At 37.6% G+C, this 25,164-nt stretch overlaps 1 protein-coding gene and 6 pseudogenes across 1 annotated transcript in view; 6 read left to right on the top strand and 1 right to left on the bottom strand.

Annotated features, from left to right (window-relative positions):
* The window catches only part of LOC142852251 (ubiquitin carboxyl-terminal hydrolase CYLD-like), an 81,969-nt gene that overhangs the window by 24,426 nt on the left and 32,379 nt on the right, over positions 1-25,164 (bottom strand). The window contains exon 8 of the mRNA XM_075976840.1: positions 8,308-8,424. Coding sequence (XP_075832955.1) covers positions 8,308-8,424 — 117 coding nt within the window. The remainder of the gene's footprint in view (positions 1-8,307; positions 8,425-25,164) is intronic.
* LOC142852701 (small ribosomal subunit protein eS7-like) lies at positions 103-6,219 on the top strand (annotated as a pseudogene).
* Positions 6,253-7,784, top strand: LOC142852700 (small ribosomal subunit protein eS7-like; annotated as a pseudogene).
* Positions 10,126-13,841, top strand: LOC142852699 (small ribosomal subunit protein eS7-like; annotated as a pseudogene).
* LOC142852698 (small ribosomal subunit protein eS7-like) lies at positions 13,909-17,625 on the top strand (annotated as a pseudogene).
* LOC142852697 (small ribosomal subunit protein eS7-like) lies at positions 17,693-21,346 on the top strand (annotated as a pseudogene).
* Positions 21,380-25,132, top strand: LOC142852696 (small ribosomal subunit protein eS7-like; annotated as a pseudogene).

Genomic DNA, 25,164 nt, shown 5'->3' with positions numbered 1-25,164 from the left:
AATTTTTGAAAAGTCAGTCAGATGCAGTCGATTTTATTTGAAGTTTTAAAAAGCTTTAAAGAAAACCTTATTCATAATTTTTGTTACATTTTCCAGTTCAGCATGCCCAGCACAAGCCTACACATTACTGCGTTTTACACTCAAGCGTTTATGGAGTGTGCCAAGATAAACATGGACAATCTGTTTACTGTAGAAACCGGAGCCTTTGCATGCCCACGTGCCTGGACAACCTCTAACCAATGTGCTGCACTAAACTGACTTGATAAAACTTTCTCAGCCACCCAAGTATGCTGGATCAGTGTATTTCACAGAACACAGCTTGATAAAAACCTGGGTAGGAGACAAATCAGAGTTAGGAATGCACTCACTACTAAGTATGTTTCCACCTTTAAACATAGCATGCATTAAGAATAACAAATATGTATACAAACAAATGCAAACAGGAAAAGCAGAGAATTACACACAAATCAATAATGCAAGTTCTAAGACAGCAAGGACTTTTTATACAGAGAAACTCTGTCTCGAGAAAAAAAAAAAGCAAAACAAAACCCAGACTACTAACATATTTCAAATGTATCCTCAACCCTAATAACAGTGTAGTTCAAACTATGTTTAATATTTTAGTTCAGCAATATTGTCATATTAGCTATGATCTATTCACTGTTTCCAAAATTAACAAATATTGACGAAAAAGTCATTTCCCCTTACATATTAAACAGAGGGTACCATTATAAAAAGGACTAAAATTATAGGTTACCTTCATCAATATACCATGAATTTTTGGATTTGGATTGTTGTTGTGAGTCAACCGATGACTCACTTAAGGTATAATATAATTCAGAACTGCTTATACTTCCTGGGTCTGAGGTAGATCCTATGGAACAAGAAAAGTTCCTTTTTAAAAAGCCAATATGTTATAAAAAGAAATTTTTTAAATAAATTAACATGCGTATGGTATAACAACTGCTCACACAACTAATATACATAGTATTGTATTTTCTTTGGCTTTAAAAGTTTGGTAATTAGTCAACACAGAAGAGAGTAGGAGTTATAAAATTAATATAAAAGTGAGCCTTTTATATTAAAGCTCTAAGAAACCATTCTGGTGGTCAGTGGTGACACGAGCCTTTAATCCCAGCACTTAGTAGAGGCAGGCACATCTGAGTTTGAGGCCATCCTGGTCTATTGAGCAAGTTCCAGGACACTACAGACTATCTAAAGAAATCTGGACAAAAAAAAATCATTCCATGTAGTCTATTTTTCAATGTCACCTCTACTTTGATGAAATTACTGGCTCAAGAATTTCACCTCTATCATTCATACCATATAACAGTGGTTTTCCACCTTCCTAATTCTGCCACCCTTTAATACAATACCTCAAACTGTGGCAAACCCCAACCAGAAAATTATTTTCATTGTTACTTTATAACTGCAATTTTACCACCTTTATGAGTTGTAATATAAATATCTTTCTTTTCCAATGGTCTTAAACGACCCCAATAAAAGGGTCATTCAAACCCTAAAGGGGTCCCGATCCACAGGATGACACCCCATTGCAGTCAACAAAAGAACATGCAGCAGTGTTATAGAGCCTAGACATACACAAAGTTCTTTCACCAAGGGCTGTGAAGTGCATTCTATGATGGTCACATGATGTGGGATTCCCCTCCGCATGCTGTGAATACCATTGGTTAATAAAGAAATTGGTTTGGCCTGATAGAGTTGAACAGAGCTAGGTGGGGAAAACTGAATGCTGGGAGGAAGAAGGGCAGAGTCAGTGAGAAGCCATATAGCCCCACAGGAGATGCCAGAACTCTACCTGGTAAGCCACAGCCTCGTGACAATACACAGATTAATGAAGATGGGTTAATTTAAGATGAGTTAGCCAGAAATATGCTTAAGCTATTGGCCAAACAGTATTGCAAATAATAGGGTTTCTGTGTGATTATTTTGGGGCTGAGCAGCTGGGAACAAGCAAGAGGTCTCATTAAAAAAGTCACACACAAAAACAAACTGCCGAATGATGCACTTCTCAGAACTCATCCAAGGAATAAGTTGCTCATCATTATAATTTCCCTTCATAAACTTCAAATGTGATCATACAAGCTGATGAACTAATTAAGTTAAAAAACATTCAGGTTTTGGGTGGATATGTGGCTCAGGAGTGGAGTCTTATATTACTTTGTGTAAGATGCCAGACTTGATGCAAGCACCAAAAAATAAAAAATAAAAAAGTAATCTCAGTGTCTGGAACAATACCTGAGTAAAAAAGTACTTACCTAGCTTATAAGGTTCTGTTCACTTTGATCCCAAAATTACAAAAGAAATAATTTATTTTTTTTACATTTACAATATAAACATCTTAGAATTTTATTAACACAATTTTTTGCACTTTGTAGTTTAGGAGGATGGAATTCTGAGGCTCTGTGCCCTCATTAGGGATGTGGTGGAATATTCGGCCTGTGCCTGTCATTGGCGGACAATGTAGTCCACGACCCATATGACCAGTGGTACTTTCCTCCTTTCAGGAGAAGGCCAGCATCAGCTCAAGCAACAAGACTAGGAAGCCTGATGACAAGAAGACATGACTTCGAGTCTAGCATCTCTCATGCACTGCTTGAGCTGGAGATGAACTCAGATCTCAAGGCACAGCTTGGAAACTCAGTATCACCCACCACAGCCAAGGAAGCTGGTGATGGTCAGAAAGCAATCCTTATTTTAGCACCAGTTTCTCAGCAGAAATCTTTCCAGAAAATCCAAGTCTGGCTGGTTCATGAATTAGAGAAAAAGTTTAGTGGCAACCATGCAGTCTTCACTGCTCAAAGAAGATTCTGCCAATGCCAACTCAGTAAAGCAGTACAAAAAATAAACAAAAGCTCCCAAAAGCTGCACCCTGGCAGCTGTACATAACACCATCCTTGGGGACTTGTTCTTCCCAAGTGAAACTGTGGATACTCCGTGTGAATGCATGGCAGTCAGCTCCAAAAGGTTCATTTAGACAAAGCTCAGCAGAACAAGCAGAACACAGGTCGAAACTTTTTCTGGTGTGTATTAGAAGCTCCCTCCCTCCCTCTCTCTCTCCCACTTTAGGGTTTTTCGCTGGAACTTGCTCTGTCAACCAGGCTGGCCTCAAACACAGAGATCCACCTGCCTTTGCCTCCTGAGAGCTGGGATTGAAGGCATGTAACACCGCCAGCTGTTCTCTCTCTTATCCAAATAAAAAGCTCCCTCCACCGCTCATAGGCTGGCCATTTCGGTGGTTTCTTTACTACATCCTCACTTAAAATCATGTACATAAAATTTTAGTTTACATAAAGTGTAGGAACAAATTATATGTATACATATATATACATATATATATATATATATATACACACACAATAACATATAGCTTATTTAACATCTTGGAGAATCATATTATCATGTAAACTATCAAGAATGGCCTCCATACCTGTACCGTTTGGTTCATTATGACTAGATAAAGCGTTGTCACCAACACCTCTTGACAAAAAGGCAAGTTCTGGAGACCTCCTTTCCGGTGTCATGCTCTCTGAAATAGTAAACATGCTTTTTAACTATATATGGAAGAAACATAGTTTAGCATAAAAAACAAAGAAATCCTTTCCAACAAAAAAAGCACAATCTTTATAGTCTTACAGATTCACGTTAAAGACTCCACAGTACTGAAAGGTAATTCCTCAGGTGAAAAAAATCAACACTGTACTTAAAAATATAATTTCTGTAAGAAAATGTAATCATCAGTTATCAAAATGCTTTAATTTTTGAAAAGTTAATCAGATGCAGTCAATTTTATTTGAAGTTTTAAAAAGCTTTAAAGAAAACCTTATTCATAATTTTTGTTCCATTTTCCAGATCAGCATGCCCAGCACAACCCTACACATTACTGCGTTTTACACTCAAGCGTTTATGGAGTGTGCCAAGATAAACATGGACAATCTGTTTACTGTAAAAACCGGAGCCTTTACATGCCCACGTGCCTGGACAACCTCTAACCAATGTGCTGCACTAAACTGACTTGATAAAACTTTCTCAGCCACCCAAGTATGCTGGATCAGTGTATTTCACAGAACACAGCTTGATAAAAACCTGGGTAGGAGACAAATCAGAGTTAGGAATGCACTCACTACTAAGTATGTTTCCACCTTTAAACATAACATGCATTAAGAATAACAAATATGTATACAAACAAATGCAAACAGGAAAAGCAGAGAATTACACACAAATCAATAATGCAAGTTCTAGGACAGCAAGGACTTTTTATACAGAGAAACTCTGTCTCGAGAAAAAAAAAAGCAAAACAAAACCCAGACTACTAACATATTTCAAATGTATCCTCAACCCTAATAACAGTGTAGTTCAAACTATGTTTAATATTTTAGTTCAGCAATATTGTCATATTAGCTATGATCTATTCACTGTTTCCAAAATTAACAAATATTGACGAAAAAGTCATTTCCCCTTACATATTAAACAGAGGGTACCATTATAAAGAGGACTAAAATTATAGATTACCTTCATCAATATACCATGAATTTTTGGATTTGGATGGTTGTTGTGAGTCAACAGATGACTCACTTAAGGTATAATATAATTCAGAACTGCTTATACTTCCTGGGTCTGAGGTAGATCCTATGGAACAAGAAAAGTTCCTTTTTAAAAAGCCAATATGTTATAAAAAGAACTTTTATAAATAAATTAACATGCGTATGGTATAACAACTGCTCACACAACTAATATACATAGTATTGTATTTTCTTCGGCTTTAAAAGTTTGGTAATTAGTCAACACAGAAGAGAATAGGAGTTATAAAATTAATATAAAAGTGAGCCGTTTATATTAAAGCTCTAAGAAACCATTCTGGTGGTCAGTGGTGACACGAGCCTTTAATCCCAGCACTTAGTAGAGGCAGGCACATCTGAGTTTGAGGCCATCCTGGTCTATTGAGCAAGTTCCAGGACACTACAGACTATCTAAAGAAATCTGGACAAAAAAATCATTCCATGTAGTCTATTTTTCAATGTCACCTCTACTTTGATGACATTACTGGCTCAAGAATTTCACCTCTATCATTCATACCATATAACAGTGGTTTTCCACCTTCCTAATTCTGCCACCCTTTAATACAATACCTCAAACTGTGGCAAACCCCAACCAGAAAATTATTTTCATTGTTACTTTATAACTGCAATTTTACCACCTTTATGAGTTGTAATATAAATATCTTTCTTTTCCAATGGTCTTAAACGACCCCAATAAAAGGGTCATTCAAACCCCAAAGGGGTCACGATCCACAGGATGACACCCCATTGCAGTCAACAAAAGAACATCCAGCAGTGTTATAGAGCCTAGACATACACAAAGTTCTTTCACCAAGGGCTGTGAAGTGCATTCTATGATGGTCACATGATGTGGGATTCCCCTCCGCATGCTGTGAATACCATTGGTTAATAAAGAAATTGGTTTGGCCTGATAGAGTTGAACAGAGCTAGGTGGGGAAAACTGAATGCTGGGAGGAAGAAGGGCAGAGACAGTGAGAAGCCATATAGCCCCACAGGAGATGCCAGAACTTTACCTGGTAAGCCACAGCCTCGTGGCAATACACAGATTAATGGAGATGGGTTAATTTAAGATGAGTTAGCCAGAAATATGCTTAAGCTATTGGCCAAACAGTATTGCAAATAATAGGGTTTCTGTGTGATTATTTTGGGGCTGAGCAGCTGGGAACAAACAAGAGGTCTCATAAAAAAAGTCACACACAAAAACAAACTGCCGAATGATGCACTTCTCAGAACTCATCCCAGGAATAAGTGGCTTATCATTATAATTTCCCTTCATAAACTTCAAATGTGATCATACAAGCTGATGAACTAATTAAGTTAAAAAACATTCAGGTTTTGGGTGGATATGTGGCTCAGGAGTGGAGTCTTATATTACTTTGCGTAAGATGCCAGACTTGATGCAAGCACCAAAAAATAAAAAATAAAAATAAAAAAGTAATCTCAGTGTCTGGAACAATACCTGAGTAAAAAAGTACTTACCTAGCTTATAAGGTTCTGTTGACTTTGATCCCAAAATCACAAAAGAAATAATTTATTTTTTTTACATTTACAATATAAACATCTTAGATTTTTATTAACACAATTTTTTGCACTTTGTAGTTTAGGAGGATGGACCTCCGAGGCTCTGTGCCCTCGTTAGGGATGTGGTGGAATATTCGGCCTGTGCCTGTCAATGGCGGACAATGTAGTCCACGACCCATATGACCAGTGGTACTTTCCTCCTTTCAGGAGAAGGCCAGCATCAGCTCAAGCAACAAGACTAGGAAGCCTGATGACAAGAAGACATGACTTCGAGTCTAGCATCTCTCATGCACTGCTTGAGCTGGAGATGAACTCAGATCTCAAGGCACAGCTTGGAAACTCAGTTTCACCCACCACAGCCAAGGAAACTGGTGATGGTCAGAAAGCAATCCTTATTTTAGCACCAGTTTCTCAGCAGAAATCTTTCCAGAAAATCCAAGTCTGGCTGGTTCATGAATTAGAGAAAAAGTTTAGTGGCAACCATGCAGTCTTCACTGCTCAAAGAAGATTCTGCCAATGCCAACTCAGTAAAGCAGTACAAAAAATAAACAGAAGCACCCAAAACAGCACCCTGGCAGCTGTACATAACACCATCCTTGGGGACTTGTTCTTCCCAAGTGAAACTGTGGATACTCCGTGTGAATGCATGGCAGTCAGCTCCAAAAGGTTCATTTAGACAAAGCTCAGCAGAACAAGCAGAACACAGGTCGAAACTTTTTCTGGTGTGTATTAGAAGCTCCCTCCCTCCCTCTCTCTCTCCCACTCTAGGGTTTTTCGCTGGAACTTGCTCTGTCAACCAGGCTGGCCTCAAACACAGAGATCCACCTGCCTTTGCCTCCTGAGAGCTGGGATTGAAGTCATGTAACACCGCCAGCTGTTCTCTCTCTTATCCAAATAAAAAGCTCCCTCCACCGCTCATAGGCTGGCCATTTCGGTGGTTTCTTTACTACATCCTCACTTAAAATCATGTACATAAAATTTTAGTTTACATAAAGTGTAGGAACAAATTATATGTATACATATATATACATATATATATATACACACACAATAACATATAGCTTATTTAACATCTTGGAGAATCATATTATCATGTAAACTATCAAGAATGGCCTCCATACTTGTAACCTTCGGTTCATTATGACTAGATGAAGCGTTGTCACCAACACCTCTTGACATAAAGGCAAGTTCCGGAGGCATCCTTTCCGGTGTCATACTCTCTGAAATAGTAAACATACTTTTTAACTATATATGGAAGAAACATAGTTTAGCATAAAAAACAAAGAGATCCTTTCCAACAAAAAAAGCACAATCTTTATAGTCTTACAGATTCTCTTTAAAGACTCCACAGTACTGAAAGGTAATTCCTCAGGTGAAAAAAATCAACACTGTACTTAAAAATATAATTTCTGTAAGAAAATATAATCATCAGTTATCAAAATGCTTTAATTTTTGAAAAGTTAGTCAGATGCAGTCGATTTTATTTGAAGTTTTAAAAAGCTTTAAAAAAAACCTTATTCATAATTTTTGTTCCATTTTCCAGATCAGCATGCCCAGCATAACCCTACACATTACAGCGTTTTACACTCAAGCGTTTATGGAGTGCGCCAAGATAAACATGGACAATCTGTTTACTGTAAAAACCGGAGCCTTTACATGCCCACGTGCCTGGACAACCTCTAACCAATGTGCTGCACTAAACTGACTTGATAAAACTTTCTCAGCCACCCAAGTATGCTGGATCAGTGTATTTCACAGAACACAGCTTGATAAAAACCTGGGTAGGAGACAAATCAGAGTTAGGAATGCACTCACTACTAAGTATGTTTCCACCTTTAAACATAACATGCATTAAGAATAACAAATATGTATACAAACAAATGCAAACAGGAAAAGCAGAGAATTACACACAAATCAATAATGCAAGTTCTAGGACAGCAAGGACTTTTTATACAGAGAAACTCTGTCTCGGGAAAAAAAAACAAAGCAAAACAAAACCCAGACTACTAACATATTTCAAATGTATCCTCAACCCTAATAACAGTGTAGTTCAAACTATGTTTAATATTTTAGTTCAGCAATATTGTCATATTAGCTATGATCTATTCACTGTTTCCAAAATTAACAAATATTGACGAAAAAGTCACTTCCCCTTACATATTAAACAGAGGGTACCATTATAAAGAGGACTAAAATTATAGATTACCTTCATCAATATACCATGAATTTTTGGATTTGGATGGTTGTTGTGAGTCAACAGATGACTCACTTAAGGTATAATATAATTCAGAACTGCTTATACTTCCTGGGTCTGAGGTAGATCCTATGGAACAAGAAAAGTTCCTTTTTAAAAAGCCAATATGTTATAAAAAGAACTTTTATAAATAAATTAACATGCGTATGGTATAACAACTGCTCACACAACTAATATACATAGTATTGTATTATCTTCGGCTTTAAAAGTTTGGTAATTAGTCAACACAGAAGAGAATAGGAGTTATAAAATTAATATAAAAGTGAGCCGTTTATATTAAAGCTCTAAGAAACCATTCTGGTGGTCAGTGGTGACACGAGCCTTTAATCCCAGCACTTAGTAGAGGCAGGCACATCTGAGTTTGAGGCCATCCTGGTCTATTGAGCAAGTTCCAGGACACTACAGACTATCTAAAGAAATCTGGACAAAAAAATCATTCCATGTAGTCTCTTTTTCAATGTCACCTCTACTTTGATGAAATTACTGGCTCAAGAATTTCACCTCTATCATTCATACCATATAACAGTGGTTTTCCACCTTCCTAATTCTGCCACCCTTTAATACAATACCTCAAACTGTGGCAAACCCCAACCAGAAAATTATTTTCATTGTTACTTTATAACTGCAATTTTACCACCTTTATGAGTTGTAATATAAATATCTTTCTTTTCCAATGGTCTTAAACGACCCCAATAAAAGGGTCATTCAAACCCCAAAGGGGTCACGATCCACAGGATGACACCCCATTGCAGTCAACAAAAGAACATCCAGCAGTGTTATAGAGCCTAGACATACACAAAGTTCTTTCACCAAGGGCTGTGAAGTGCATTCTATGATGGTCACATGATGTGGGATTCCCCTCCGCATGCTGTGAATACCATTGGTTAATAAAGAAATTGGTTTGGCCTGATAGAGTTGAACAGAGCTAGGTGGGGAAAACTGAATGCTGGGAGGAAGAAGGGCAGAGACAGTGAGAAGCCATATAGCCCCACAGGAGATGCCAGAACTTTACCTGGTAAGCCACAGCCTCGTGGCAATACACAGATTAATGGAGATGGGTTAATTTAAGATGAGTTAGCCAGAAATATGCTTAAGCTATTGGCCAAACAGTATTGCAAATAATAGGGTTTCTGTGTGATTATTTTGGGGCTGAGCAGCTGGGAACAAACAAGAGGTCTCATAAAAAAAGTCACACACAAAAACAAACTGCCGAATGATGCACTTCTCAGAACTCATCCCAGGAATAAGTGGCTTATCATTATAATTTCCCTTCATAAACTTCAAATGTGATCATACAAGCTGATGAACTAATTAAGTTAAAAAACATTCAGGTTTTGGGTGGATATGTGGCTCAGGAGTGGAGTCTTATATTACTTTGCGTAAGATGCCAGACTTGATGCAAGCACCAAAAAATAAAAAATAAAAATAAAAAAGTAATCTCAGTGTCTGGAACAATACCTGAGTAAAAAAGTACTTACCTAGCTTATAAGGTTCTGTTGACTTTGATCCCAAAATCACAAAAGAAATAATTTATTTTTTTTACATTTACAATATAAACATCTTAGAATTTTATTAACACAATTTTTTGCACTTTGTAGTTTAGGAGGATGGACCTCCGAGGCTCTGTGCCCTCGTTAGGGATGTGGTGGAATATTCGGCCTGTGCCTGTCATTGGCGGACAATGTAGTCCACGACCCATATGACCAGTGGTACTTTCCTCCTTTCAGGAGAAGGCCAGCATCAGCTCAAGCAACAAGACTAGGAAGCCTGATGACAAGAAGACATGACTTCGAGTCTAGCATCTCTCATGCACTGCTTGAGCTGGAGATGAACTCAGATCTCAAGGCACAGCTTGGAAACTCAGTTTCACCCACCACAGCCAAGGAAACTGGTGATGGTCAGAAAGCAATCCTTATTTTAGCACCAGTTTCTCAGCAGAAATCTTTCCAGAAAATCCAAGTCTGGCTGGTTCATGAATTAGAGAAAAAGTTTAGTGGCAACCATGCAGTCTTCACTGCTCAAAGAAGATTCTGCCAATGCCAACTCAGTAAAGCAGTACAAAAAATAAACAGAAGCACCCAAAACAGCACCCTGGCAGCTGTACATAACACCATCCTTGGGGACTTGTTCTTCCCAAGTGAAACTGTGGATACTCCGTGTGAATGCATGGCAGTCAGCTCCAAAAGGTTCATTTAGACAAAGCTCAGTAGAACAAGCAGAACACAGGTCGAAACTTTTTCTGGTGTGTATTAGAAGCTCCCTCCCTCCCTCTCTCTCTCCCACTCTAGGGTTTTTCGCTGGAACTTGTTCTGTCAACCAGGCTGGCCTCAAACACAGAGATCCACCTGCCTTTGCCTCCTGAGAGCTGGGATTGAAGGCATGTAACACCGCCAGCTGTTCTCTCTCTTATCCAAATAAAAAGCTCCCTCCACCGCTCATAGGCTGGCCATTTCGGTGGTTTCTTTACTACATCCTCACTTAAAATCATGTACATAAAATTTTAGTTTACATAAAGTGTAGGAACAAATTATATGTATACATATATATACATATATATATATATACACACACAATAACATATAGCTTATTTAACATCTTGGAGAATCATATTATCATGTAAACTATCAAGAATGGCCTCCATACTTGTAACCTTCGGTTCATTATGACTAGATGAAGCGTTGTCACCAACACCTCTTGACATAAAGGCAAGTTCCGGAGGCATCCTTTCCGGTGTCATGCTCTCTGAAATAGTAAACATACTTTTTAACTATATATGGAAGAAACATAGTTTAGCATAAAAAACAAAGAGATCCTTTCCAACAAAAAAAGCACAATCTTTATAGTCTTACAGATTCTCTTTAAAGACTCCACAGTACTGAAAGGTAATTCCTCAGGTGAAAAAAATCAACACTGTACTTAAAAATATAATTTCTGTAAGAAAATATAATCATCAGTTATCAAAATGCTTTAATTTTTGAAAAGTTAGTCAGATGCAGTCGATTTTATTTGAAGTTTTAAAAAGCTTTAAAAAAAACCTTATTCATAATTTTTGTTCCATTTTCCAGATCAGCATGCCCAGCATAACCCTACACATTACAGCGTTTTACACTCAAGCGTTTATGGAGTGCGCCAAGATAAACATGGACAATCTGTTTACTGTAAAAACCGGAGCCTTTACATGCCCACGTGCCTGGACAACCTCTAACCAATGTGCTGCACTAAACTGACTTGATAAAACTTTCTCAGCCACCCAAGTATGCTGGATCAGTGTATTTCACAGAACACAGCTTGATAAAAACCTGGGTAGGAGACAAATCAGAGTTAGGAATGCACTCACTACTAAGTATGTTTCCACCTTTAAACATAACATGCATTAAGAATAACAAATATGTATACAAACAAATGCAAACAGGAAAAGCAGAGAATTACACACAAATCAATAATGCAAGTTCTAGGACAGCAAGGACTTTTTATACAGAGAAACTCTGTCTCGGGAAAAAAAAACAAAGCAAAACAAAACCCAGACTACTAACATATTTCAAATGTATCCTCAACCCTAATAACAGTGTAGATCAAACTATGTTTAATATTTTAGTTCAGCAATATTGTCATATGAGCTATGATCTATTCACTGTTTCCAAACTTAACAAATATTGATGAAAAAGTCATTACCCCTTACACATTAAACAGAGGGTACCATTATAAAGAGGACTAAAATTATAGATTACCTTCATCAATATACCATGAATTTTTGGATTTGGATGGTTGTTTTGAGTCAACAGATGACGCACGTAAGGTATGAAATAATCCAGAACTGCTTATACTTCCAGGGTCTGAGGTAGATCCTATGGAACAAGAAAAGTTCCTTTTTAAAAAGCCAATATGTTATAAAAAGTACTTTTATAAATAAATTAACATGCGTATGGTATAACAACTGCTCACACAACTAATATACATATACATAATATTGTATTGGCTTTGGCTTTATAAGTTTGGTAATTAGTCAACACAGAAGAGAGTAGGAGTTATAAAATTAATATAAAAGTTAGCCGTTTATATTAAAGCTCTAAGAAACCATTCTGGTGGTCAGTGGTGACACGAGCCTTTAATCCCAGCACTTAGTAGAGGCAGGCACATCTGAGTTTGAGGCCATCCTGGTCTATTGAGCAAGTTCCAGGACACTACAGACTATCTAAAGAAATCTGGACAAAAAAAATCATTCCATGTAGTCTATTTTTCAATGTCACCTCTACTTTGATGACATTACTGGCTCACGAATTTCACCTCTATCATTCATACCATATAACAGTGGTTTTCCACCTTCCTAATTCTGCCACCCTTTAATACAATACCTCAAACTGTGGCAAACCCCAACCAGAAAATTATTTTCATTGTTACTTTATAACTGCAATTTTACCACCTTTATGAATTGTAATATAAATATCTTTCTTTTCCAATGGTCTTAAACGACCCCAATAAAAGAGTCATTCAAACCCCAAAGGGGTCACGATCCACAGGATGAAACCCCGTTGCAGTCAACAAAAGAACATCCAGCAGTGTTATAGAGCCTAGACATACACAAAGTTCTTTCACCAAGGGCTGTGAAGTGCATTCTATGATGGTCACATGATGTGGGATTCCCCTCCGCATGCTGTGAATACCATTGGTTAATAAAGAAATTGGTTTGGCCTGATAGAGTTGAACAGAGCTAGGTGGGGAAAACTGAATGCTGGGAGGAAGAAGGGCAGAGTCATTGAGATGCCATATAGCCCCACAGGAGATGCCAGAACTTTACCTGGTAAGCCACAGCCTCGTGGCAATACACAGATTAATGGAGATGGGTTAATTTAAGATGAGTTAGCCAGAAATATGCTTAAGCTATTGGCCAAACAGTATTGCAAATAATAGGGTTTCTGTGTGATTATTTTGGGGCTGAGCAGCTGGGAACAAGCAAGAGGTCTCATAAAAAAAGTCACACACAAAAACAAACTGCCGAATGATGCACTTCTCAGAACTCATCCCAGTAATAAGTGGCTCATCATTATAATTTCCCTTCATAAACTTCAAATGTGATCATACAAGCTGATGAACAATTTAAGTTAAAAAACATTCAGGTTTTGGGTGCATATATGGCTCAGGAGTAGAGTCTTATATTAGTTTGTGTAAGATGCCAGACTTGATGCAAGCACCAAAAAATAAAAAATAAAAATAAAAAAGTAATCTCAGTGTCTGGAACAATACCTGAGTAAAAAAGTACTTACCTAGCTTATAAGGTTCTGTTGACTTTGATCCCAAAATTACAAAAGAAATAATTTATTTTTTTTACATTTACAATATAAACATCTTAGAATTTTATTAACACAATTTTTTGCACTTTGTAGTTTAGGAGGATGGACCTCCGAGGCTCTGTGCCCTCGTTAGGGATGTGGTGGAATATTCGGCCTGTGCCTGTCATTGGCGGACAATGTAGTCCACGACCCATATGACCAGTGGTACTTTCCTCCTTTCAGGAGAAGGCCAGCATCAGCTCAAGCAACAAGACTAGGAAGCCTGATGACAAGAAGACATGACTTCGAGTCTAGCATCTCTCATGCACTGCTTGAGCTGGAGATGAACTCAGATCTCAAGGCACAGCTTGGAAACTTAGTATCACCCACCACAGCCAAGGAAGCTGGTGATGGTCAGAAAGCAATCCTTATTTTAGCACCAGTTTCTCAGCAGAAATCTTTCCAGAAAATCCAAGTCTGGCTGGTTCATGAATTAGAGAAAAAGTTTAGTGGCAACCATGCAGTCTTCACTGCTCAAAGAAAATTCTGCCCAAGCCAACTCAGAAAAGCTGTACAAAAAAATAAGCAAAAGCACCCAACAGCTGCACCCTGGCAGCTGTACATGACACCATCCTCGGGGACTTGTTCTTCCCAAGTGAAACTGTGGATACTCCGTGTGAATGCATGGCAGTCAGCTCCTAAAGGTTCATTTAGACAAAGCTCAGTAGAACAAGCAGAACACAGGTCGAAACTTTTTTCTGGTGTGTATTAGAAGCTCCTTCCGTCCCTCTCTCTCTCCCCCTCTAGGGTTTTTTGCTGGAACTTGCTCTGTCAACAAGGCTGGCCTCAAACACAGAGATCCACCTGCCTTTGCCTCCTGAGAGCTGGGATTGAAGGCATGTAACACCGCCAGCTGTTCTCTCTCTTATCCAAATAAAAAGCTCCCTCCACCGCTCATAGGCTGGCCATTTCGGTGGTTTCTTTACTACATCCTCACTTAAAATCATGTACATAAAATTTTAGTTTACATAAAGTGTAGGAACAAATTATATGTATACATATATATACATATATATATATACACACACAATAACATATAGCTTATTTAACATCTTGGAGAATCATATTATCATGTAAACTATCAAGAATGGCCTCCATACTTGTAACCTTCGGTTCATTATGACTAGATGAAGCGTTGTCACCAACACCTCTTGACATAAAGGCAAGTTCCGGAGGCATCCTTTCCGGTGTCATGCTCTCTGAAATAGTAAACATACTTTTTAACTATATATGGAAGAAACATAGTTTAGCATAAAAAACAAAGAGATCCTTTCCAACAAAAAAAGCACAATCTTTATAGTCTTACAGATTCTCTTTAAAGACTCCACAGTACTGAAAGGTAATTCCTCAGGTGAAAAAAATCAACACTGTACTTAAAAATATAATTTCTGTAAGAAGATATAATCATCAGTTATCAAAATGCTTTAATTTTTGAAAAGTTAGTCAGATGCAGTCGATTTTATTTGAAGTTTTAAAAAGCTTTAAAAAAAACCTTATTCATAATTTTTGTTCCATTTTCCAGATCAGCATGCCCAGCATAACCCTACACATTACAGCGTTTTACACTCAAGCGTTTATGGAGTGCGCCAAGATAAACATGGACAATCTGTTTACTGTAAAAACCGGAGCCTTTACATGCCCACGTGCCTGGACAACCTCTAACCAATGTGCTGCACTAAACTGACTTGATAAAATTTTCTCAGCCACCCAAGTATGCTGGATCAGTGTATTTCACAGAACACAGCTTGATAAAAACCTGGGTAGGAGACAAATCAGAGTTAGGAATGCACTCACTACTAAGTATGTTTCCACCTTTAAACATAACATGCATTAAGAATAACAAATATGTATACAAACAAATGCAAACAGGAAAAGCAGAGAATTACACACAAATCAATAATGCAAGTTCTAGGACAGCAAGGACTTTTTATACAGAGAAACTCTGTCTCGGGAAAAAAAAACAAAGCAAAACAAAACCCAGACTACTAACATATTTCAAATGTATCCTCAACCCTAATAACAGTGTAGATCAAACTATGTTTAATATTTTAGTTCAGCAATATTGTCATATGAGCTATGATCTATTCACTGTTTCCAAACTTAACAAATATTGATGAAAAAGTCATTTCCCCTTACACATTAAACAGAGGGTACCATTATAAAGAGGACTAAAATTATAGATTACCTTCATCAATATACCATGAATTTTTGGATTTGGATGGTTGTTTTGAGTCAACAGATGACGCACGTAAGGTATGAAATAATCCAGAACTGCTTATACTTCCAGGGTCTGAGGTAGATCCTATGGAACAAGAAAAGTTCCTTTTTAAAAAGCCAATATGTTATAAAAAGAACTTTTATAAATAAATTAACATGCGTATGGTATAACAACTGCTCACACAACTAATATACATATACATAATATTGTATTGGCTTTGGCTTTAAAAGTTTGGTAATTAGTCAACACAGAAGAGAGTAGGAGTTATAAAATTAATATAAAAGTGAGCCGTTTATATTAAAGCTCTAAGAAACCATTCTGGTGGTCAGTGGTGACACGAGCCTTTAATCCCAGCACTTAGTAGAGGCAGGCACATCTGAGTTTGAGGCCATCCTGGTCTATTGAGCAAGTTCCAGGACACTACAGACTATCTAAAGAAATCTGGACAAAAAAAATCATTCCATGTAGTCTATTTTTCAATGTCACCTCTACTTTGATGACATTACTGGCTCACGAATTTCACCTCTATCATTCATACCATATAACAGTGGTTTTCCACCTTCCTAATTCTGCCACCCTTTAATACAATACCTCAAACTGTGGCAAACCCCAACCAGAAAATTATTTTCATTGTTACTTTATAACTGCAATTTTACCACCTTTATGAATTGTAATATAAATATCTTTCTTTTCCAATGGTCTTAAACAACCCCAATAAAAGAGTCATTCAAACCCCAAAGGGGTCACGATCCACAGGATGAAACCCCGTTGCAGTCAACAAAAGAACATCCAGCAGTGTTATAGAGCCTAGACATACACAAAGTTCTTTCACCAAGGGCTGTGAAGTGCATTCTATGATGGTCACATGATGTGGGATTCCCCTCCGCATGCTGTGAATACCATTGGTTAATAAAGAAATTGGTTTGGCCTGATAGAGTTGAACAGAGCTAGGTGGGGAAAACTGAATGCTGGGAGGAAGAAGGGCAGAGTCATTGAGATGCCATATAGCCCCACAGGAGATGCCAGAACTTTACCTGGTAAGCCACAGCCTCGTGGCAATACACAGATTAATGGAGATGGGTTAATTTAAGATGAGTTAGCCAGAAATATGCTTAAGCTATTGGCCAAACAGTATTGCAAATAATAGGGTTTCTGTGTGATTATTTTGGGGCTGAGCAGCTGGGAACAAGCAAGAGGTCTCATAAAAAAAGTCACACACAAAAACAAACTGCCGAATGATGCACTTCTCAGAACTCATCCCAGTAATAAGTGGCTCATCATTATAATTTCCCTTCATAAACTTCAAATGTGATCATACAAGCTGATGAACAATTTAAGTTAAAAAACATTCAGGTTTTGGGTGCATATATGGCTCAGGAGTAGAGTCTTATATTAGTTTGTGTAAGATGCCAGACTTGATGCAAGCACCAAAAAATAAAAAATAAAAATAAAAAAGTAATCTCAGTGTCTGGAACAATACCTGAGTAAAAAAGTACTTACCTAGCTTATAAGGTTCTGTTGACTTTGATCCCAAAATTACAAAAGAAATAATTTATTTTTTTTACATTTACAATATAAACATCTTAGAATTTTATTAACACAATTTTTTGCACTTTGTAGTTTAGGAGGATGGACCTCCGAGGCTCTGTGCCCTCGTTAGGGATGTGGTGGAATATTCGGCCTGTGCCTGTCATTGGCGGACAATGTAGTCCACGACCCATATGACCAGTGGTACTTTCCTCCTTTCAGGAGAAGGCCAGCATCAGCTCAAGCAACAAGACTAGGAAGCCTGATGACAAGAAGACATGACTTCGAGTCTAGCATCTCTCATGCACTGCTTGAGCTGGAGATGAACTCAGATCTCAAGGCACAGCTTGGAAACTTAGTATCACCCACCACAGCCAAGGAAGCTGGTGATGGTCAGAAAGCAATCCTTATTTTAGCACCAGTTTCTCAGCAGAAATCTTTCCAGAAAATCCAAGTCTGGCTGGTTCATGAATTAGAGAAAAAGTTTAGTGGCAACCATGCAGTCTTCACTGCTCAAAGAAAATTCTGCCCAAGCCAACTCAGAAAAGCTGTACAAAAAAATAAGCAAAAGCACCCAACAGCTGCACCCTGGCAGCTGTACATGACACCATCCTCGGGGACTTGTTCTTCCCAAGTGAAACTGTGGATACTCCGTGTGAATGCATGGCAGTCAGCTCCTAAAGGTTCATTTAGACAAAGCTCAGTAGAACAAGCAGAACACAGGTCGAAACTTTTTTCTGGTGTGTATTAGAAGCTCCTTCCGTCCCTCTCTCTCTCCCCCTCTAGGGTTTTTTGCTGGAACTTGCTCTGTCAACAAGGCTGGCCTCAAACACAGAGATCCACCTGCCTTTGCCTCCTGAGAGCTGGGATTGAAGGCATGTAACACCGCCAGCTGTTCTCTCTCTTATCCAAATAAAAAGCTCCCTCCACCGCTCATAGGCTGGCCATTTCGGTGGTTTCTTTACTACATCCTCACTTAAAATCATGTACATAAAATTTTAGTTTACATAAAGTGTAGGAACAAATTATATGTATACATATATATACATATATATATATATACACACACAATAACATATAGCTTATTTAACATCTTGGAGAATCATATTATCATGTAAACTATCAAGAATGGCCTCCATACTTGTAACCTTCGGTTCATTATGACTAGATGAAGCGTTGTCACCAACACCTCTTGACATAAAGGCAAGTTCCGGAGGCATCCTTTCCGGTGTCATGCTCTCTGAAATAGTAAACATACTTTTTAACTATATATGGAAGAAACATAGTTTAGCATAAAAAACAAAGAGATCCTTTCCAACAAAAAAAGCACAATCTTTATAGTCTTACAGATTCTCTTTAAAGACTCCACAGTACTGAAAGGTAATTCCTCAGGTGAAAAAAATCAACACTGTACTTAAAAATATAATTTCTGTAAGAAGATATAATCATCAGTTATCAAAATGCTTTAATTTTTGAAAAGTTAGTCAGATGCAGTCGATTTTATTTGAAGTTTTAAAAAGCTTTAAAAAAAACCTTATTCATAATTTTTGTTCCATTTTCCAGATCAGCATGCCCAGCATAACCCTACACATTACAGCGTTTTACACTCAAGCGTTTATGGAGTGCGCCAAGATAAACATGGACAATCTGTTTACTGTAAAAACCGGAGCCTTTACATGCCCACGTGCCTGGACAACCTCTAACCAATGTGCTGCACTAAACTGACTTGATAAAATTTTCTCAGCCACCCAAGTATGCTGGATCAGTGTATTTCACAGAACACAGCTTGATAAAAACCTGGGTAGGAGACAAATCAGAGTTAGGAATGCACTCACTACTAAGTATGTTTCCACCTTTAAACATAACATGCATTAAGAATAACAAATATGTATACAAACAAATGCAAACAGGAAAAGCAGAGAATTACACACAAATCAATAATGCAAGTTCTAGGACAGCAAGGACTTTTTATACAGAGAAACTCTGTCTCGGGAAAAAAAAACAAAGCAAAACAAAACCCAGACTACTAACATATTTCAAATGTATCCTCAACCCTAATAACAGTGTAGATCAAACTATGTTTAATATTTTAGTTCAGCAATATTGTCATATGAGCTATGATCTATTCACTGTTTCCAAACTTAACAAATATTGATGAAAAAGTCATTTCCCCTTACACATTAAACAGAGGGTACCATTATAAAGAGGACTAAAATTATAGATTACCTTCATCAATATACCATGAATTTTTGGATTTGGATGGTTGTTTTGAGTCAACAGATGACGCACGTAAGGTATGAAATAATCCAGAACTGCTTATACTTCCAGGGTCTGAGGTAGATCCTATGGAACAAGAAAAGTTCCTTTTTAAAAAGCCAATATGTTATAAAAAGAACTTTTATAAATAAATTAACATGCGTATGGTATAACAACTGCTCACACAACTAATATACATATACATAATATTGTATTGGCTTTGGCTTTAAAAGTTTGGTAATTAGTCAACACAGAAGAGAGTAGGAGTTATAAAATTAATATAAAAGTGAGCCGTTTATATTAAAGCTCTAAGAAACCATTCTGGTGGTCAGTGGTGACACGAGCCTTTAATCCCAGCACTTAGTAGAGGCAGGCACATCTGAGTTTGAGGCCATCCTGGTCTATTGAGCAAGTTCCAGGACACTACAGACTATCTAAAGAAATCTGGACAAAAAAAATCATTCCATGTAGTCTATTTTTCAATGTCACCTCTACTTTGATGACATTACTGGCTCACGAATTTCACCTCTATCATTCATACCATATAACAGTGGTTTTCCACCTTCCTAATTCTGCCACCCTTTAATACAATACCTCAAACTGTGGCAAACCCCAACCAGAAAATTATTTTCATTGTTACTTTATAACTGCAATTTTACCACCTTTATGAATTGTAATATAAATATCTTTCTTTTCCAATGGTCTTAAACAACCCCAATAAAAGGGTCATTCAAACCCCAAAGGGGTCACGATCCACAGGATGAAACCCCGTTGCAGTCAACAAAAGAACATCCAGCAGTGTTATAGAGCCTAGACATACACAAAGTTCTTTCACCAAGGGCTGTGAAGTGCATTCTATGATGGTCACATGATGTGGGATTCCCCTCCGCATGCTGTGAATACCATTGGTTAATAAAGAAATTGGTTTGGCCTGATAGAGTTGAACAGAGCTAGGTGGGGAAAACTGAATGCTGGGAGGAAGAAGGGCAGAGTCATTGAGATGCCATATAGCCCCACAGGAGATGCCAGAACTTTACCTGGTAAGCCACAGCCTCGTGGCAATACACAGATTAATGGAGATGGGTTAATTTAAGATGAGTTAGCCAGAAATATGCTTAAGCTATTGGCCAAACAGTATTGCAAATAATAGGGTTTCTGTGTGATTATTTTGGGGCTGAGCAGCTGGGAACAAGCAAGAGGTCTCATAAAAAAAGTCACACACAAAAACAAACTGCCGAATGATGCACTTCTCAGAACTCATCCCAGTAATAAGTGGCTCATCATTATAATTTCCCTTCATAAACTTCAAATGTGATCATACAAGCTGATGAACAATTTAAGTTAAAAAACATTCAGGTTTTGGGTGCATATATGGCTCAGGAGTAGAGTCTTATATTAGTTTGTGTAAGATGCCAGACTTGACGCAAGCACCAAAAAATAAAAAATAAAAATAAAAAAGTAATCTCAGTGTCTGGAACAATACCTGAGTAAAAAAGTACTTACCTAGCTTATAAGGTTCTGTTGACTTTGATCCCAAAATTACAAAAGAAATAATTTATTTTTTTTACATTTACAATATAAACATCTTAGAATTTTATTAACACAATTTTTTGCACTTTGTAGTTTAGGAGGATGGACCTCCGAGGCTCTGTGCCCTCGTTAGGGATGTGGTGGAATATTCGGCCTGTGCCTGTCAATGGCGGACAATGTAGTCCACGACCCATATGACCAGTGGTACTTTCCTCCTTTCAGGAGAAGGCCAGCATCAGCTCAAGCAACAAGACTAGGAAGCCTGATGACAAGAAGACATGACTTCGAGTCTAGCATCTCTCATGCACTGCTTGAGCTGGAGATGAACTCAGATCTCAAGGCACAGCTTGGAAACTTAGTATCACCCACCACAGCCAAGGAAGCTGGTGATGGTCAGAAAGCAATCCTTATTTTAGCACCAGTTTCTCAGCAGAAATCTTTCCAGAAAATCCAAGTCTGGCTGGTTCATGAATTAGAGAAAAAGTTTAGTGGCAACCATGCAGTCTTCACTGCTCAAAGAAGATTCTGCCCAAGCCAACTCAGAAAAGCTGTACAAAAAAATAAGCAAAAGCACCCAACAGCTGCACCCTGGCAGCTGTACATGACACCATCCTCGGGGACTTGTTCTTCCCAAGTGAAACTGTGGATACTCCGTGTGAATGCATGGCAGTCAGCTCCTAAAGGTTCATTTAGACAAAGCTCAGTAGAACAAGCAGAACACAGGTCGAAACTTTTTTCTGGTGTGTATTAGAAGCTCCTTCCGTCCCTCTCTCTCTCCCCCTCTAGGGTTTTTTGCTGGAACTTGCTCTGTCAACAAGGCTGGCCTCAAACACAGAGATCCACCTGCCTTTGCCTCCTGAGAGCTGGGATTGAAGGCATGTAACACCGCCAGCTGTTCTCTCTCTTATCCAAATAAAAAGCTCCCTCCACCGCTCATAGGCTGGCCATTTCGGTGGTTTCTTTACTACATCCTCACTTAAAATCATGTACATAAAATTTTAGTTTACATAAAGTGTAGGAACAAATTATATGTATACATATATATACATATATATATATATACACACAAAATAACATATAGCTTATTTAACATCTTGGAGAATCATATTATCATGTAAACTATCAAGAATGGCCTCCATACTTGTAACCTTCGGTTCATTATGACTAGATGAAGCGTTGTCACCAACACCTCTTGACATAAAGGCAAGTTCCGGAGGCATCCTTTCCGGTGTCATGCTCTCTGAAATAGTAAACATACTTTTTAACTATATATGGAAGAAACATAGTTTAGCATAAAAAACAAAGAGATCCTTTCCAACAAAAAAAGCACAATCTTTATAGTCTTACAGATTCTCTTTAAAGACTCCACAGTACTGAAAGGTAATTCCTCAGGTGAAAAAAATCAACACTGTACTTAAAAATATAATTTCTGTAAGAAGATATAATCATCAGTTATCAAAATGCTTTAATTTTTGAAAAGTTAGTCAGATGCAGTCGATTTTATTTGAAGTTTTAAAAAGCTTTAAAAAAAACCTTATTCATAATTTTTGTTCCATTTTCCAGATCAGCATGCCCAGCATAACCCTACACATTACAGCGTTTTACACTCAAGCGTTTATGGAGTGCGCCAAGATAAACATGGACAATCTGTTTACTGTAAAAACCGGAGCCTTTACATGCCCACGTGCCTGGACAACCTCTAACCAATGTGCTGCACTAAACTGACTTGATAAAATTTTCTCAGCCACCCAAGTATGCTGGATCAGTGTATTTCACAGAACACAGCTTGATAAAAACCTGGGTAGGAGACAAATCAGAGTTAGGAATGCACTCACTACTAAGTATGTTTCCACCTTTAAACATAACATGCATTAAGAATAACAAATATGTATACAAACAAATGCAAACAGGAAAAGCAGAGAATTACACACAAATCAATAATGCAAGTTCTAGGACAGCAAGGACTTTTTATACAGAGAAACTCTGTCTCGGGAAAAAAAAACAAAGCAAAACAAAACCCAGACTACTAACATATTTCAAATGTATCCTCAACCCTAATAACAGTGTAGATCAAACTATGTTTAATATTTTAGTTCAGCAATATTGTCATATGAGCTATGATCTATTCACTGTTTCCAAACTTAACAAATATTGATGAAAAAGTCATTTCCCCTTACACATTAAACAGAGGGTACCATTATAAAGAGGACTAAAATTATAGATTACCTTCATCAATATACCATGAATTTTTGGATTTGGATGGTTGTTTTGAGTCAACAGATGACGCACGTAAGGTATGAAATAATCCAGAACTGCTTATACTTCCAGGGTCTGAGGTAGATCCTATGGAACAAGAAAAGTTCCTTTTTAAAAAGCCAATATGTTATAAAAAGAACTTTTATAAATAAATTAACATGCGTATGGTATAACAACTGCTCACACAACTAATATACATATACATAATATTGTATTGGCTTTGGCTTTAAAAGTTTGGTAATTAGTCAACACAGAAGAGAGTAGGAGTTATAAAATTAATATAAAAGTTAGCCGTTTATATTAAAGCTCTAAGAAACCATTCTGGTGGTCAGTGGTGACACGAGCCTTTAATCCCAGCACTTAGTAGAGGCAGGCACATCTGAGTTTGAGGCCATCCTGGTCTATTGAGCAAGTTCCAGGACACTACAGACTATCTAAAGAAATCTGGACAAAAAAAATCATTCCATGTAGTCTATTTTTCAATGTCACCTCTACTTTGATGACATTACTGGCTCACGAATTTCACCTCTATCATTCATACCATATAACAGTGGTTTTCCACCTTCCTAATTCTGCCACCCTTTAATACAATACCTCAAACTGTGGCAAACCCCAACCAGAAAATTATTTTCATTGTTACTTTATAACTGCAATTTTACCACCTTTATGAATTGTAATATAAATATCTTTCTTTTCCAATGGTCTTAAACGACCCCAATAAAAGGGTCATTCAAACCCCAAAGGGGTCACGATCCACAGGATGAAACCCCGTTGCAGTCAACAAAAGAACATCCAGCAGTGTTATAGAGCCTAGACATACACAAAGTTCTTTCACCAAGGGCTGTGAAGTGCATTCTATGATGGTCACATGATGTGGGATTCCCCTCCGCATGCTGTGAATACCATTGGTTAATAAAGAAATTGGTTTGGCCTGATAGAGTTGAACAGAGCTAGGTGGGGAAAACTGAATGCTGGGAGGAAGAAGGGCAGAGTCATTGAGATGCCATATAGCCCCACAGGAGATGCCAGAACTTTACCTGGTAAGCCACAGCCTCGTGGCAATACACAGATTAATGGAGATGGGTTAATTTAAGATGAGTTAGCCAGAAATATGCTTAAGCTATTGGCCAAACAGTATTGCAAATAATAGGGTTTCTGTGTGATTATTTTGGGGCTGAGCAGCTGGGAACAAGCAAGAGGTCTCATAAAAAAAGTCACACACAAAAACAAACTGCCGAATGATGCACTTCTCAGAACTCATCCCAGTAATAAGTGGCTCATCATTATAATTTCCCTTCATAAACTTCAAATGTGATCATACAAGCTGATGAACAATTTAAGTTAAAAAACATTCAGGTTTTGGGTGCATATATGGCTCAGGAGTAGAGTCTTATATTAGTTTGTGTAAGATGCCAGACTTGACGCAAGCACCAAAAAATAAAAAATAAAAATAAAAAAGTAATCTCAGTGTCTGGAACAATACCTGAGTAAAAAAGTACTTACCTAGCTTATAAGGTTCTGTTGACTTTGATCCCAAAATTACAAAAGAAATAATTTATTTTTTTTACATTTACAATATAAACATCTTAGAATTTTATTAACACAATTTTTTGCACTTTGTAGTTTAGGAGGATGGACCTCCGAGGCTCTGTGCCCTCGTTAGGGATGTGGTGGAATATTCGGCCTGTGCCTGTC

The sequence above is a fragment of the Microtus pennsylvanicus genome, chromosome 6 (assembly GCF_037038515.1).
Source record: "Microtus pennsylvanicus isolate mMicPen1 chromosome 6, mMicPen1.hap1, whole genome shotgun sequence".
Classification (NCBI taxonomy): Eukaryota; Metazoa; Chordata; class Mammalia; order Rodentia; family Cricetidae; genus Microtus; species Microtus pennsylvanicus.
The sequence above is the reverse complement of the archived record's forward strand: the minus strand, read 5'-3'. Positions and strand labels throughout refer to the sequence as shown.